We start from the raw sequence: 15,288 nt of genomic DNA, 5'->3' as shown, positions 1-15,288 counted from the left end.
TAAATCCTATATTTGATCTAGAAAAGATTACAAACATCTATTTTATTATACATGTATTTGTTGTTAGTGCATAGTAATATGTACTCTAAATAACTCATTGAATATATATAAACATTTATTTATTTTCATTAATTGTACAATTCATTAGGCTTTTAATTATAACAAATAATTATACCCATAATAGCGCCATACAAATATTCTTCATTTAAACATGTATTTTTTCACTTTTGCTGTTAACAAACTTATTTATACATAAACGTACATTTACATTTAATGACAGGTATTATCATGATTACTAACACTACAGCCAGCCTACACTGTACATCATTTTCAATGTATCTATCACATTATAGAAAATAAATATAAATTAGTTTTATATGTATCATTAGCCTTGTATTTTTTACACAACTACATATATGTATTATTATTATTAAATGAAATTTTACAAGAAAGTTCATTTTTAATTTTCTTATTAAATATGCCACATGAATAAATAATATATTCTACTGTGTGCTGAATATTATACAATCTTAATAAAAGTATATCCAACAATAATAACAAAATATAAAGAATTTGGTCATGATGATCTTACATACATATAGTTAAGATATATTGTTTTGTCAAACACTAATTAGATTATTAAAACATCAGACGTTTGTGATATTGAAATATAAATATATATTAGGATGAAAAATATAAGTAATATCAACACAAAAATCATTACATTAGATGTAATAATAATTATTCATAATATAGCATATATTTTTGTGACACACTTAGTCACATATTACAATTACATTTTTAATTATATATCATAGAAAATATTGGTATAATTAATATAAATATTTAAGGCACTATAAAAAACATAATCTATGAAAACAGATATACATCTATATATGCAAATGTATATATCTTTAAATATTTATATTTTGCAAAATGCAGACCTGCAATATTACTTTCTTTGATTTCTATCAATAAACAGTACCATATAAAATACACCTTTTGTACACTGTATATATTCTTAATAATTCCAACTTGTATATTTTTGAAAATTTGAATATTGAAGCAAATTCCATCCAGGATTATGATTAACTAATTTGCCACTAGAATAATAAAAAAAAATAATTATTTATAATATATTTTTTTTACTTAAATTTAATTTAAAAAAATTGCAAAATCATCAAATGAAGTAACTATTAGTATTTTAGTTTTAAATATAATGTAACAATATATAGACCATTAAAACAAAATTTCTTTCTTTAATACAATTCAATTCTGTTTCAATTTGGCAATTTTTACTCAGTTCTCTTAGTTAAAACTTTAGAGATTCAAATTCTTTTCTTTAAAAAATTAAACATCTTACCTTTAAATTATTTTGCATATTCCTATTCCCAACTTTTTCTTGGCGCTTCTCACGTAATTGATCTAGCCTTTCTTGCCTTCTAACAGCATCAGTATTTTTAATACCTCGATTTTGTTGTTCAGCAATTCTTCTTTCTGCAGCTTCCATTTGCTTCCTTCTCCTAGTTTCCTAAACATAAATGTATCTTTTTGTGTATTAAATTTTTTGTAATCATCACTAAAAGTAATCTTTAAAAGTATGTTTAAAAAGATCAACATTATTCATGTCTTGAATTTCTTTACTACTAGTTACTGTTAATTATTATTCTTATTGTAACTAAAATTAATGCCCTAAAATAATTCTTTAATGTTTGAAATGAAAGGATATTTCACTATTATAAATATTTATTTAATTATTATAAAGAATTGCAACCTAAATAAAAACATAATATATTTTTTAATATGACAAAAATTCGTTTAAGATAAATTTTTAATACCGCGTACAACAAATATATATGTATGTACAAAAAATGTAGTATTGTGCAAAAATTGAACATGCAATGACAATTTAAAATATTAATATATAAGAGAAAAGATATTTATAAAAACAAAGATGTTAAAGTAACAGTTACATTAATAAACTTAATGTTGGTTATTGGTATTAATATGGTATTAATAATATTAATATATATATTAATGAAAAAGATGTTAATAAAAACATTGTATACGTACTTAAGTACATATTACTAAATAACCTCTAATTTTTTAATCTTACCAAATCTGGTGTTAAATCTTCGCACGAAGATGATTCTTTGCAACAAGATAAGCACAGATTTCCCATGATAAATGCAATTAGTTTTTACTACAGTTAAAAATTAAATTATTTATACTATAATTTTTGCACTACTTTCAATAAACATACAGCTTTTGACGTGTACGAATGATAAGAGTTGTCATTTACTATACTCTATTCAACGAGAAGTTAGCAAAAGTAAACAGAACGACCATGTACTAATCAACTGTCAGATGTAAGGGGCATCAGCTACTGGGTGGCAGATATTGAGTTCAGGAGCGGATTTAGTTATTGGGTTACTGCTAGGGCCATCTTCAACTTCTGGGATTTATGACATGGGCATTTATGACAGACAGCAGTGTCAAGAGCACGTTACGAAGTATAAGGATAAATTTATATTTGTTTTATCATTTAAAAGATTTGTTGGTTGAACAAGGTATTTTTACTGATTTATCAAATATAATTTCGCAATCGATATGTTGAGTAGTCCCTGCGTAAACGCTTTGTTGTGTTTATATAAGAACCAATTTCATCGGAGCATCGATTATCTATTGTAATATTATATTGCATTATTTGTGCATATTATTTATTGCGCAGTAGTATTGTACAGTAGTATATTATATATTGCATTATTAGTTTTATATACATATATAAGCAATTAAGGCAAAACTTTTGCGTCAATTATGTATACTCATTTTAAGAATTCCGTCCGGAAAGCAATGCCTGAAAGTTGTGAATATGCTCCTGACCAGTCATGTACGTTTGTTACCTCTGCTGACTCTTCATGTTGAACAGGATATGATATTTATATATGTATCTTTTTCAATCAATAAACAAATAAACCTATTGTAGAATTATCATTAAATCATGTGCAATGACATATATAAGATTTCCTTTCTGATATATGATATCAGCAATTCCACGTTGAGTCTAAGAATTTTACTTCAGATAAACTAAAATTTTTTATCAGAGAGGAAATGAGAGTGCTCGCGACCGTAGTTCTAATTGTTTCACAGTACAGGTTTTACTTCAAATAAACTAAAATTTTTTATCAGAGAGGAAATGAGAGTGCTCGCGACCGTAGTTCTAGTTGTTTCACAGTACAGGTGCTGCACCATGCGACAAAGTCTTGAAGTTAACTAATGTTAGCGTATATAACAACCTATAAAATTAGGGATCTGCCCTGTTTGGTTGCATACTAGCACAGACAAGAACCTGTTGACTTCCACGCTACAATTGTACGGTTCTACGGAAAAATTCATATCCACTTTTCTCTTCGAGATAGACAAGTATGAGAATGACAAAGTCGCGGAATAATGAAACTAATTGTGACTTAAAGAAAAGAGTATGAATCCCGACATCGTCCGAGAACAGGACGTTTCGACGCAGAAGGCGAGGGTGCAGTTTCCTGCTGACCGCGGAAACTCTCTTATTCGTAAGATAAAACAAAACGATCACTATGAAGTCAGCATACAAAACAATCATGTTCCGAATTCCACAGTTTCTGAAGAATCAATTTCTTCAGTGATTCTAGGAGCATCCGAAGGAAAGTTTCCGTTAAAACTGAGGAAGATCTGTGCCCGAGAAGATTAAAAAAGAAGAGCGCAGGTCTCAAGAGTTAAGAGGAAGGGTGAGGAGCAGTTGGGATTTCCTCGAAGGCACAAATTTACACTTGAATAATATGAGTCTGACTCAAACGTTTTGAATGGTTTTTCTTTATAGGATACTCTATTGGTATAGAAATATGGGACACATATATTAGGGGAACATACATATTAGGTATATCTAATATTTTTAAATGTATTGTTTATTTTCTTTGTTTTTTGTTAATAAATTATTATATTTTGACATTTTGTACTATTTCTCACCCTTTTATATGTGTTATCGTTCAAAAATATAGTGTTATTAATAATTAATGAAGTAAACAATTAATTTCTCTTTCTTTGGCAACTTACAACAATTAGTTTCATTATTGCATTATTTGTCATTTTCATATTTGTTTATCTCGAATAGAAAAGTAAATACGAACTTTTCCGTTGAACCGTACAATTGTAGCGTGGGACTCAACAGGTTCTTGTCTGTGCTAGTGTGCAACCAAACAGGGCAGATCCCTAATTTTATAGCATGTTATATACGCTAACTTCAGTTAACTTCAGGACTTGGCCGCATGGTACAGCACCTGTACTGTGAAACATCTAGAACTACAGACGTGAACACTCTCATTTCCTCTCTGCTCAAAGACACTACATTTTTGAATAAGGTAAGCGGAAGTCGAGAGTATCTAATTATTCTTCTTTGCGGACCAATCAGATGCCATCTGTACGGTCCACTCATTGAATGAAGCATGAATAGAAGCCGATATGGCGTCATGCTAACCTGTAAAATACGCTAAGAATGCTGCGTTTTACATACACGTAGCTTTCGTGTTCCTAACGTTAATACTTGCATTTTTAGATAATATGCGTCGAAAATTATTAGGTGACAGATAAAAAAGGAAATAATTTTATGTCCAGTAAATCAAAGTTAAACCATTAGAAATGAATATAATACAAAAGTAATGTTCTTATAAATATGTCAATATTGTTATAACTGCCAATAATAACAATTTTAGAAAATATTTTTAAATGAGTAATCGTTCCATAGTACTCGTCTGTAGTACTTAGGTATACTTAATTTACTGCCTTTACAATTCCATTCAAACATATATCGAATGGGATAGTATCAAAAGGCACAAAGTTAAAGTTTTAAGTTTAATATTTTAATCATTTATTTATGAATAAAAACTTTAATCAAATAACCATCGAATTATCTAATGAATACAAATCACATACGTACCCGCACGTATGCACGTCTGCACGCAGTAACGCATACATATGACAGATCTGTTTAATGATAGAAATAGAGTTATCGTTATTGTACACATTCCTAGTATAAATACAACATACAAGTATAAATTTTGCATTAATGGCTCTATAACAAACAACGAATATCATATAGTTTAATTGAAACAATTATTATATAAAAATATGAAAAAAGTTTGTTATGTGTAACGAAGATTATGATTATTGCTCAAATATCTATTTACAATAGTTACTTTTGCATTAAGACAAGGTGTAATTTGTGAAGTATATGTGTATAAATTTAATATCGAAGTATGTGATAAATAAGGTTATTTTGTAAAATAAAATTCTGTTATTTCTTAATTCATAATACGGCATTGGGCATAAATTTTGACAAGTCATTGTATACAAATAAATATTCCTTAATTCATACACATGGTGTAGTTCGTAAAGCAAATATGGTATCTTCATGGTATTATTTCATTTTACCGGTAGTATTACTTATTGGATTACTTCGAAAATGTCGTGAACGTACATGGGGAAAATGTAAAAATACAGACAGTTTACTAGGTCGAGTATTCATTGTGACAGGTGCAAACTCCGGAATTGGTAAAGAAACAGTAAAGGAATTGGCTAAAAGAAAAGCTACAGTTATTTTAGCCTGTAGATATTTACAAACCGCTCAGAATGCTATATCTGACATACGTACTCAAATATCTACTGGAAAACTGGTAATATTAGTTCCTAATTATATATTTCTACCCCATAATTAATATAACAAATACGATCTATGTATCTGTAAAAAATATTATTAACTTTTCAGGTACCAATGAAATTAAATTTGGCATCGTTTTCATCCATCAGAGAATTTGTTGCAGAAGTAATAGAAAATTTTGTGGAGGTTCATGTGTTAATTAATAATGCTGGAGTATATGTTCCTTTTAAAGAACATGCTTTAACTGATGATGGATTTGAAATTCATTTTGGAGTAAATCATTTAGGGCACTTCCTGCTTACAAATTTACTTTTGGAACATTTAAAACGAAATGGACCAAGCAGGTCTGGCATAAAGTAAAACATTTACTTTGAAATACAAATTTCTTATTTACTTATTTTACTTCTTCTTTGATAATAGAATTGTTATTGTGACATCTAAACTTTTTGAGTCTGGAACAATTGATTTTTCGAATCTAAATGGCGAAAAAGGTTTGGTAGTCAAAGGACGTATGAATCCTGCCTATTGTAATTCAAAATTAGCAAATACGTATTTTGGTATTGAACTTGCAAAACAAACAAAGAACAGTGGCATTAATGTATATATGGTTTGTCCTGGATTCACTTACACAGGATTATTTAGAAATGTTAAAAGGAGTTGGTTTCACTATATTATTTTTTCGCCTGTTGCTCTGTTATTTTTACGTACTGCAAATCAGGTAACTGTCTTTATATGTTACATATCATTATTTGTGGGATTATTTCTTATTTGATTTATTATAATAGATATTCTATTACATTCATATTTATATTTTTGTTACAGGGTGCACAAACTGTATTACATTGTGCAATAGAACCTTCCTTATCCAATGAAAGTGGTAATATTTACCGTGATTGTAAACTTTATGTTTCAAAAAAGAAACTAGACCCTGATGTAGCACTGCGTTTGTGGGATGTGAGTGCAAAACTGACTAAAATTAATGAATCTTTAAATTAAATATTTTAATGTATATTATATATATTATTTTACTTTTAATATAATTAATCACCATTTTATATATTTATTTTTATATGTAAATATAATAACGCAAAGATAAAGACATCGCCATAAATCCTATAAGATACAGTAAAATATTTTTGTTTTCATTGTTACAAATAAAATATCTTATTGTATAATTTTTTAAAATACTAGAATGTTGAAAATGTCATAAATTTTATTAAATCCTCTTAAAATTGTAGTAAAAGTAAAAAAGATCTTCAAAAATGCCAATAATAAAAATTCTTATATTTTAGTCTTGTAGTATAATATGTATTCAATATGAATTGTTCCACATATGAATCAAATTACAAGAAAAGGTTTTTTATATATAATATTGTTCTTACATTCATTATTATACGTTGAGTAAGTTAATATGTGTATCTACATGTTTTGACATGTAATTCATTGTGTACCATGTTAAATAGAATACTGTGAATAGTAAACAAGTATACTAAGTAGAATAATTTGAAGATACCATGTCAAACTAATCAAGCGTGTTTACTAATTTTATATTTCATAATTCAAGCATGCTTGATTTTTTTATTTATATCTTTTCTATTGAAATAAGTTACATATCAGAAAATTTCAATTTTGTCTTCCTTTTTTATTAAGTATCAGTATTTTTCATTGTAAATTATTAGTTATCACATACTTAATGTTATTACATACGTATAGTAAGTAATGCTTTAGTTGGTCCTCTTATAGATAGTTTATATAGATATTAAAATTTCATGACAAAAATGACAGATGTAAAGTTTGGACACTATAGTTACCAATCGATACTATTGGATTCAGATGTTCAGGTGTTTTAAATATTATATAATTATTTTGAAACATTATTTTACATTACAAGAAGAAACTGTTATTAAGACAACTTAATAATATTAGCTTCACACGGGAATGTATAACAATATCAGCTTTAGATAGTAACATCACAATTAAAAAAATATAAACATACACTGATCCCTATATTATGATATTGATTCTATGTCCATGTAAGGATCATTATTATGAAAATTTTTTCTTATTTAGCTATTTGATATTATATAATTAATAAAAAGTACAATTATTAATTGTACGACCCATACAATACACACGCGCCCTTGACGCACGTATGCACAAAAAGATTTAAATTTACATATTATACTAAAATTTACTATATGTAAATAATAGTACCTAAAATGCACATATATACAGGGTGTCTCATCTCATATTAATATCTTGATTTCCATCTCTATTACTATCTGTAGCGAAAAATGTTTTAGATAAAAGTTGTGGCTTCGAGGGAGGCATATCTAATAGTATGTCTTTTTGTAGATGGGCGCGAAAAGGTTATATGAAGGTCAACTTTATCTTTTTAAATGAAATAATATGTACTTTTTAATACATTGGTAGATGCAACTAAACATTCTCTATAAAAGAGTATTAACCCATATATGTATATTGGAAAGTTATTAGTTTACTGAATGTTATTAGTTCATGTATTTTTTTAACTTCTATTTTGTAAAAGCTACCGTAAGAAAGATAATGAAAACAAATACAAAAGTACACATATTATTACTTATTAGTGCCTTACATCTTTCCTTGTTTTTTATACGATAGGTTTTATAAAAGAAAAGTTAAAATGCTTACTAAACTAATAGTTTTTAAACATAAATAATTTTTCACAGAGAATGTCGACCTGCATCAATTAATGTATTAAAAAATATATGATTCCATTAAAAAAAACAAAGTTTTTGATCTTCATGCGCTCACCTACACAAAACCTACTAACATTAAATATACATATCAAAATATACCTGTCTTCTTTGAAACAATTCAACTTTTATTTGAAACATTTTTCGCTATAGGTAGTAACGTATGATATAAATCAAAATGTTAATGTCAATGTCAAGTGAGCGTGAAGTATCTTATATATATATGTATGTATAAACAAGAATCATCTTGAGATGTAAAAGACGCGTTCACCTAAAAACAAGATTTGTGACCATCACGAAATGTCCCCTTCGAAAACAAATAAATTCTTCTTGAAACACCTTTTTGAACAACGAATACCTAGTTGAGGAGATAAAATTTCAAATGGGACAACCTGTATATGTATGTATATAGATTTATTTTAACTGAAATCGATGGAATATCTCGAGATATAGAAATTACCAAAAAAATGTTTTTACAAAAATTTTTTGGTATAAACAAAGGGGACATTATATCACATAAATAATCTTTTTGTTGGTGCAATAATAGGGGAAATTTTTAAGTCAAATTAATCTTTTCGTTCGATAGAATACGATGGCATTTATTGATGCGAATTCAATGATCTGCCGTTAAAGTCATTTTATACATATGGTACAAGTATTTGTGAATTCTTAAGGAGTCAATTGACATCTACTAAGCTGCTCGAACCGGTTGGCTGCAACGTCCCAACACGATGATGGGTCTTCAAATTATACAGCACTAGCCTGAAAGTGGTTGGAACATAATTTCAACAACAAATAGATCGATTATGATGGATCAGATCTCATTTCGTAATCTCCATGCGAACTTTTCTCGTGGGATCACTTGAAGAAGATAGTTTACAAAATAATCTGGAAATGTCTATAAATTACAGAAAAAGATTACAATCGCTTGCAGGAAGATGACAGAATAAATATTGAAATATTTTTAAAAGGAATCTTTAAAAAAAGAGTGGATAGAAATGATTTTGAACATTGGTGAATACATATAAAGCAAATTTTTAATGATTATTGTTGCTGCTTTAATTAGATATTGGTAAGTACAAATTAACTTCTTTCATTTATGCCATCTTGAATGATCCTTCATTTTTCGTACTTGTTATAATAGTGATATCCTTTTAATTGTAGAATGCATATATCTTCTAAGAAACATAAGATCAAGGAAGACAAAGGAGCATCACAGTAAAAATATTGCCTGTCAATTCGAGAAGAGAAAATTAATAAGAAGAAATTTATGACATTATGCTAAATAATATTGGGTGTAATAGTGGGTCATTGATATGATCTCAATAAATGCCATTGTATTATGATTAAAAAAGTATAGACTCTTCTCCGTTACTTTACTTACCTCAATTGTTAATTATACCTAACAATCGAGGAAACGCGATATAAATATATGATAAATATTTTTAACACAATCAACAAATATAATTCATTCATTTTCTATTTAACAAAATAAGTAATTAGAATAAATATAAATTTGCTTGCTTTCTTTTTTTCTTTCATAATGAAAAGAATTTATGAAACCGCTACATTCTCGATTTTCACATAGTAATAATAATGTCCATATTAATCTAATCTTTTCTATACAACATGCAGTGAATTTTTGTTGAGTCTGGTGCGTTTGGAAACCAACTATTACAACAACAACAGCGCTTTGTTCGATTCTAGAATGCAAATACTACAGTCGTGGTTTCATAACTTTAAAACTGGTTTTCTTATTAGCTAAAGCTTCAGTGCGTGCATATACACTTTCTGAACTACGTCTAATAATATCTATGTATTCGTCTGATGCTTGAAAGTCACATTTGTTTGTTTCATCATACGAATAACAATCTGATTTCTGTGCTGTTTGCATCAATTCTGTTTCCACCTGAAATATATAAAAAGATAATTACATCACTTCACCCATAACACTTTGATAGAGATTTTTAAATAAATCTACATACCACTGATTCTCTACTTGTGTTCTTGTGGCACAAATTTTTAGAATGTACAGAATCTATTCGATCTTTTCTATATATATATATAGAAGGAAATAATTTAGTTATTGATATTTTTCATATTTATATTTTGTTATCTTTGTTACATACGTATGGTAACATGTACTTACTTCGATTCAGAATTATATCGTTTTCGAGATGCAAGATATTTTGATGAAAGGTACTCTTCTGGATAGCTACAAATAGAACTTGTTCTTTCTTTCTTTTCAGTTTCTTCATAAGCACAAGATATTATATCATCTAAAGATAAGCACGATTTAGTAAAATGTTCTTTTCTATACGTTGAAGTTTCTGTTGTAACTGGCATATGTTCATAATTACTACAACTTTTATCACTAGCTGCCATTTTAAGAATATCACAATCTTGTGGAGCTTCATTTTCTAAATTATAATCTTCGCTGTGCTTTCCATTTTTTAAAGTATTATCTACAACATCATTGATATTTATTAAGATTTCATTAATAATTGAAATAGATTCTCTAGCTTCATCTTTCTTAATTATGTTGTTATCGTTCGAACTATCGTCCCCATTTTGACTACTAGTAAGTGCCATTTCGCAACTACTTATAGAATTTGAGCTTCTATCTCTTATATTTACAGGACTGTCAAAATTATCTGTAATGTTAGTTGACTTTGACACTGAAGTTGGTATCATAATTTCAATGTTATTTTCTATTGCAGTTTCATTATTTCCTTCAGAACTGTTTTCAACATTTGTTATATTATTTAGAATAGCATTATTTAAAGTTTCATTACTACTATTACTTGACCTATCTTTTACTAGTACCAATGTTTTATTGTCTATGGCACTTTCTTCCGATTTACAAATTCGTTTTGATTGACTGCCTAAAACAAGGGATTGCACGGGTTTATCTAAACCTTGATCCAAAGAAGAACCGAGAGAAGATTTTATACTTTTTAATTGGCTCATAGATCGTGAAGATCGATGGCATTTTTCAAAAATTATTTTTTGCATTGGTGGTGTTATACTTTGTTTACTATTTCCAACTTCGATATCCAAAGATGAAGTAGAGTATGTTCGTTTCGAATTATCCAAACTATAAAAGGAAAGATAAATTTTGTGAAATTAAAAAATATTTTATATCATTTAATTAAAATAGAAATATAACATACTGTGATTGATTTGGTTTAATATTTATCAGAGTAGCAAGATTTGGAAGTGTTGCCCTTAAGTCCGTTGTTGGAAGGCCGCAGTACCATCTTAATTGAGCTATATTTTTATTTAGTAAGTAAACAGCATAACGAAATTGTAGCTTATCTTTACTTCGAGCAAATAAAGGAAACCTAAAACGATAATTATATATTACAAAAATTAGAAAGATGAATAGAGAGTAGAATACTCACTGTCTTTCATTGTCAGGTAAATTTTCTGTAATATGATCTATAACTTTACTACGTGATCCATAGTGTATAATAGGATATCTAGTAGGTATGTTAAGAAAATTGGCGATCATTTGTGTAGTATGTGCAACAAATCCCAATGCTACAGCAACTACAGTATCATTTGATAATTCTAAATCTTCGCTATCTGGTAAATGAACATCATGTATTCTAAATTTTCCGTTTCCTCCCTGTATAGCATGTAAATACATTAATTTATTTTGATTCACTTCATATTATTCTTTTTTAAAATTTCACATTCTATCAAATATCTTACACACCTGAGAAATAGGATATATTAAGCTTAATTCTGAAATTAATTGTCTTCTCCTATGTGCAAGTTGACTACTCAATTGAATATATGTTTCTCTTGTATCTATTTGATTTTGTCGCCATTCATGTAATCTTTCAATATCTTTATTCAATTCTCTATACCTTTCCATTAAATCGGAACCTGATTACAATAAATGTGTTAAAATTATTTTACTGAAATTATAATACACATATATATAGTCTCAGCTATATGGGATCACCTAAATAACTACCTTATTTATGGAAAAACTTCTAGGACAAACTATTTCAAGGAACACATATAATGGTGGAAAGAACTTTCTTTCAAGATTATTTTTTATAAGATTTCAAGGTCATTTGTATACTTTTAAATGGAACCCTATACTTTTTTATCCATCGATTGGTGCGTTTGTTTATTCTCTATACAAAAGTATTAAGGTACTTGGGTCTGAAAATGTCTAGTTTAAAAGATATTTTAACCTTAACTTTGTAAAACTTGACATATGAAAGACAAGAAGAGACACAAAGTGATACTCTTGTGTCAATATTTTTCTTGTCTTTCATACATTACATTTGATGACATTACATTTGAAACTAAGAGATCTTTTAAGTTATGCATTTTCTGACATAAGTATCTTAATACTTTTGTATAGAGAATGAAGAATCACATCCACTGGTGAAAAAAAATTTAGAGTTCTATTTAATAAAATACTAATTAAATGATCTTAAAATCTCATAAAAAGAAGCTAAATTTGAGGAATTACATATGCACCTTTAAATAATATCACTTTGTCTTCAGAAATTTGTTCATGCAATGATAAATAAGACAGATATTTTGGCAATACCATTTAGCTGAGAGATTCTATATATTATAAGAATATCACTTAAAAGCTGATACCATAGTCTTGATTTTCTTCCATAATATTAGAATGCATCTGATTTAACACTCTTAGTTCTCCCATTTTTCTTGCTCTTTCTTGTTCTAACAATTTTGTTCTAAATTTTGCTACCTCTAATTCCTTACGTATTTTTAATATCTCTGCCTTCTTCTCCCTGCTCACTTTACGAGGTTGAAACAATCTGTTTAATGAAGATTGTGGATACTTTGATGGATGAAAGTTATCTCCAGAAGCAATTTGTATCCGAAGTGTTTGTACCGATTCCGTTTGCTGTTTTAATGCTTGCATTTTATTTCTTAAGCTGGTAAGCTTACTCACTGTATAACTATCTCTTATTTCAGATGCATTGACCTTTATATGTAGATACCTTTTTAATTCAGGAGTTTCAATGAAACAATATACTGGAGTGAAAAAGCCACCATGAAATTGAAAAATTAGAGAATTTTCTTTCAATATGGTTTCTAAATTATTTGATAGTTTTGGGCCGATATATGCCAAACCAGTAAAAGATATGCCCCATGTAAATATGGTTAAATCAGTAGTTGCATTATTGATGATTATCCTTTTCCACAATCTTACAATGATTTCTATTACAAAAAATAAAGAAGAAGAGAAAATATATTACAAATTTAATTAGAATTGCATATTGTAGTTATAAATATATTAGATCCCAAAGCATCAATTTTAGTCACCTATGAGTGCATGATTACTTTTGAGGTACTAACAGATTATAAAGCTCACCACTGGCAGTAGAATAGCTGGTGGCATATATAGTTGGTACTTCTAAACTTGACCATCTTGGATTTGTATTATCAATTGCCTCGCTTGTATATATAGGAGAGGACATACTTGTTCTATGTAAGGTATAGTAAAACCAGCAAATTTCATTATTTATATCTGTTTTCAGATTGCATCCTATTATTTGTATAAGATTCCTAAGTCTTAACTGAAAATTATATGTTCCGTGAAATAAATTGGCATACGTTAATCTTATTGTATAAGCAGATATAATGTTAAGACATAAATAACTATTATCATAATTAAAAATCTTATTTCAAAATAATTAAATTGAATAAATGATTACATACAAAATTAAACATATCATCATTGTAATTGATAACTTTTTTGTATTAAAAATAAGATATATGATCATACCGCATACTTTCATAAATACAGTCATAAATTTATAATGTATGAAATTTTATAAAACTGAAAATGGAATAATCATTTTATGTGAATAATTACCTGCTGTGTAGCAAGAGGAAGCCAAGATTTATATCGTGGAAAAATGCGAGGTTGTAGAGTTAAGTCCAAATCTCTAACAAGGTTTTTCGTCTCTGAAACCTCCATTGTATATCTTCATAATACTGCACAAATAATATCATGAAAAAATAAAATGACCTAATGATAGAATATATTACGTGACAAGATTTAATTAACATTCACACTTGTAATGTGCTTTGAGGTTATATTCTTATGTCTACATATATTTAATGCTAAAGTAGATAATAATAAATAATATGGAATATAATATCTTTGCATAAAATTTTAATCTTCTTAATTCTATCTTTGACAATAATTATTCTTTTTAACTAGACGTACGTCCGTTATAAAAAACTGTCATTTCTTAAATTTTGACAGCTCTTTGCATTGGCATTTCACATATATCTCTATGTTCATTAAGTTCTTTGATCAGTCATCTCTCAGTACCGCCAAGCATCTAAATTTGAAGCTACTTTATAACTTCTACGATTTTTAACATAAAGTCCACTAACACAATACAAGTAATACATTAAATTTAAATTTAAGATCATTGTCACAGCCACAGCCTACTTTAGATACAAGCCGTGGTGACAGACAGTAAATCCGACAACAGTGCCCTACCAGGCCTCTCATCTCGATATAATGGAGAAATAATCTAGTAACTATGGCCTCCCGCGATTTTATGAAATGTTTATTTGTAATTTGTAGCACTTTCGTAGTAACATGTGGTGCCATGATAAATGATATTAAACAAATATCAAAATACAGCAAAACAATTACAGTTCAATGGAATAGAATGTACAATAATATCTATCTGATTTAGTATCGGCTTTCCACCGCAATACAATTATAATACTTCAAACATTAAGTAACTTCATATTATGGCCTGGAAATATACAAAATACACTAGAAGACAATTCTTTTGCTGCAGAATTTAATGAAGACACCATTGGTGTTTTCCATCATTGGGA

At 28.0% G+C, this 15,288-nt stretch overlaps 3 protein-coding genes and 1 long non-coding RNA gene across 7 annotated transcripts; 2 read left to right on the top strand and 2 right to left on the bottom strand.

Annotated features, from left to right (window-relative positions):
• Positions 1–102: 102 nt before the first annotated feature.
• Svip (small VCP interacting protein) lies at positions 103–2,331 on the bottom strand. The gene is made up of 3 exons (XM_069115758.1): positions 2,117–2,331; positions 1,364–1,531; positions 103–1,103 (listed from the first exon to the last, which is right to left on the bottom strand). The coding sequence occupies exons 1-3, from the start codon at positions 2,180–2,182 to the stop codon at positions 1,089–1,091; spliced, it is 249 nt and encodes an 82-aa protein (XP_068971859.1). The 5' UTR covers positions 2,183–2,331; the 3' UTR covers positions 103–1,088.
• Positions 2,332–5,330: 2,999 nt separating this feature from the next.
• Positions 5,331–6,786, top strand: LOC138181139 (retinol dehydrogenase 11). Its single transcript, XM_069115757.1, has 4 exons — positions 5,331–5,705; positions 5,798–6,033; positions 6,110–6,407; positions 6,512–6,786. The coding sequence occupies exons 1-4, from the start codon at positions 5,433–5,435 to the stop codon at positions 6,683–6,685; spliced, it is 981 nt and encodes a 326-aa protein (XP_068971858.1). The 5' UTR covers positions 5,331–5,432; the 3' UTR covers positions 6,686–6,786.
• A 1,507-nt stretch (positions 6,787–8,293) lies between these two features.
• LOC138181141 (uncharacterized) lies at positions 8,294–10,221 on the top strand. The gene is made up of 2 exons (XR_011173446.1): positions 8,294–9,496; positions 9,589–10,221. It is a non-coding gene; the product is annotated as an uncharacterized LOC138181141 (long non-coding RNA).
• Uvrag (UV-resistance associated gene) lies at positions 9,091–15,210 on the bottom strand. 4 transcript variants are annotated; one of them, XR_011173445.1, is made up of 10 exons: positions 14,300–15,210; positions 13,796–14,000; positions 13,054–13,641; positions 12,146–12,318; positions 11,829–12,055; positions 11,598–11,768; positions 10,574–11,521; positions 10,410–10,476; positions 9,809–10,333; positions 9,091–9,655 (listed from the first exon to the last, which is right to left on the bottom strand). XR_011173445.1 is itself a non-coding variant. In XM_069115742.1 (10 exons), the coding sequence occupies exons 1-10, from the start codon at positions 14,402–14,404 to the stop codon at positions 10,142–10,144; spliced, it is 2,607 nt and encodes an 868-aa protein (XP_068971843.1). In that variant the 5' UTR covers positions 14,405–15,210; the 3' UTR covers positions 9,091–10,141. The 4 variants fall into 4 exon arrangements, 3 of the variants coding, with proteins under 3 accessions (XP_068971843.1, XP_068971842.1, XP_068971841.1); XM_069115742.1 differs by having other exon boundaries at positions 9,091–10,333; positions 10,574–11,309; positions 11,379–11,521; XM_069115741.1 differs by having other exon boundaries at positions 9,091–10,333; positions 14,300–14,421; positions 14,501–15,210.
• Positions 15,211–15,288: the final 78 nt, after the last annotated feature.

The sequence above is a fragment of the Bombus flavifrons genome, chromosome 6 (genome assembly GCF_040668555.2).
Source record: "Bombus flavifrons isolate JBK064 chromosome 6, iyBomFlav1_principal, whole genome shotgun sequence".
In the NCBI taxonomy this organism is placed as follows: domain Eukaryota; kingdom Metazoa; phylum Arthropoda; class Insecta; order Hymenoptera; family Apidae; genus Bombus; species Bombus flavifrons.
The sequence above is the reverse complement of the archived record's forward strand: the minus strand, read 5'-3'. Positions and strand labels throughout refer to the sequence as shown.

What these genes read in the sequence shown, in the direction of transcription:
- Svip (XM_069115758.1), bottom strand. Translation starts at nt 2,182, where the DNA reads ATGGGAAATCTGTGCTTATCTTGTTGCAAAGAATCATCTTCGTGCGAA. An exon ending in AAGATTTAACACCAGATTTG is followed by an intron (nt 1,532 to 2,116) that starts GTAAGATTAAAA and finishes ATTTATGTTTAG; the next exon opens with GAAACTAGGAGAAGGAAGCA.
- LOC138181139 (XM_069115757.1), top strand. Translation starts at nt 5,433, where the DNA reads ATGGTATCTTCATGGTATTATTTCATTTTACCGGTAGTATTACTTATT. An exon ending in AAATATCTACTGGAAAACTG is followed by an intron (nt 5,706 to 5,797) that starts GTAATATTAGTT and finishes TTAACTTTTCAG; the next exon opens with GTACCAATGAAATTAAATTT. An exon ending in AAACGAAATGGACCAAGCAG is followed by an intron (nt 6,034 to 6,109) that starts GTCTGGCATAAA and finishes CTTTGATAATAG; the next exon opens with AATTGTTATTGTGACATCTA.
- Uvrag (XM_069115741.1), bottom strand. Translation starts at nt 14,404, where the DNA reads ATGGAGGTTTCAGAGACGAAAAACCTTGTTAGAGATTTGGACTTAACT. An exon ending in GGAAGAAAATCAAGACTATG is followed by an intron (nt 12,319 to 13,053) that starts GTATCAGCTTTT and finishes TATTGTAATCAG; the next exon opens with GTTCCGATTTAATGGAAAGG. An exon ending in ACACAAGTAGAGAATCAGTG is followed by an intron (nt 10,334 to 10,409) that starts GTATGTAGATTT and finishes TATATATTTCAG; the next exon opens with GTGGAAACAGAATTGATGCA.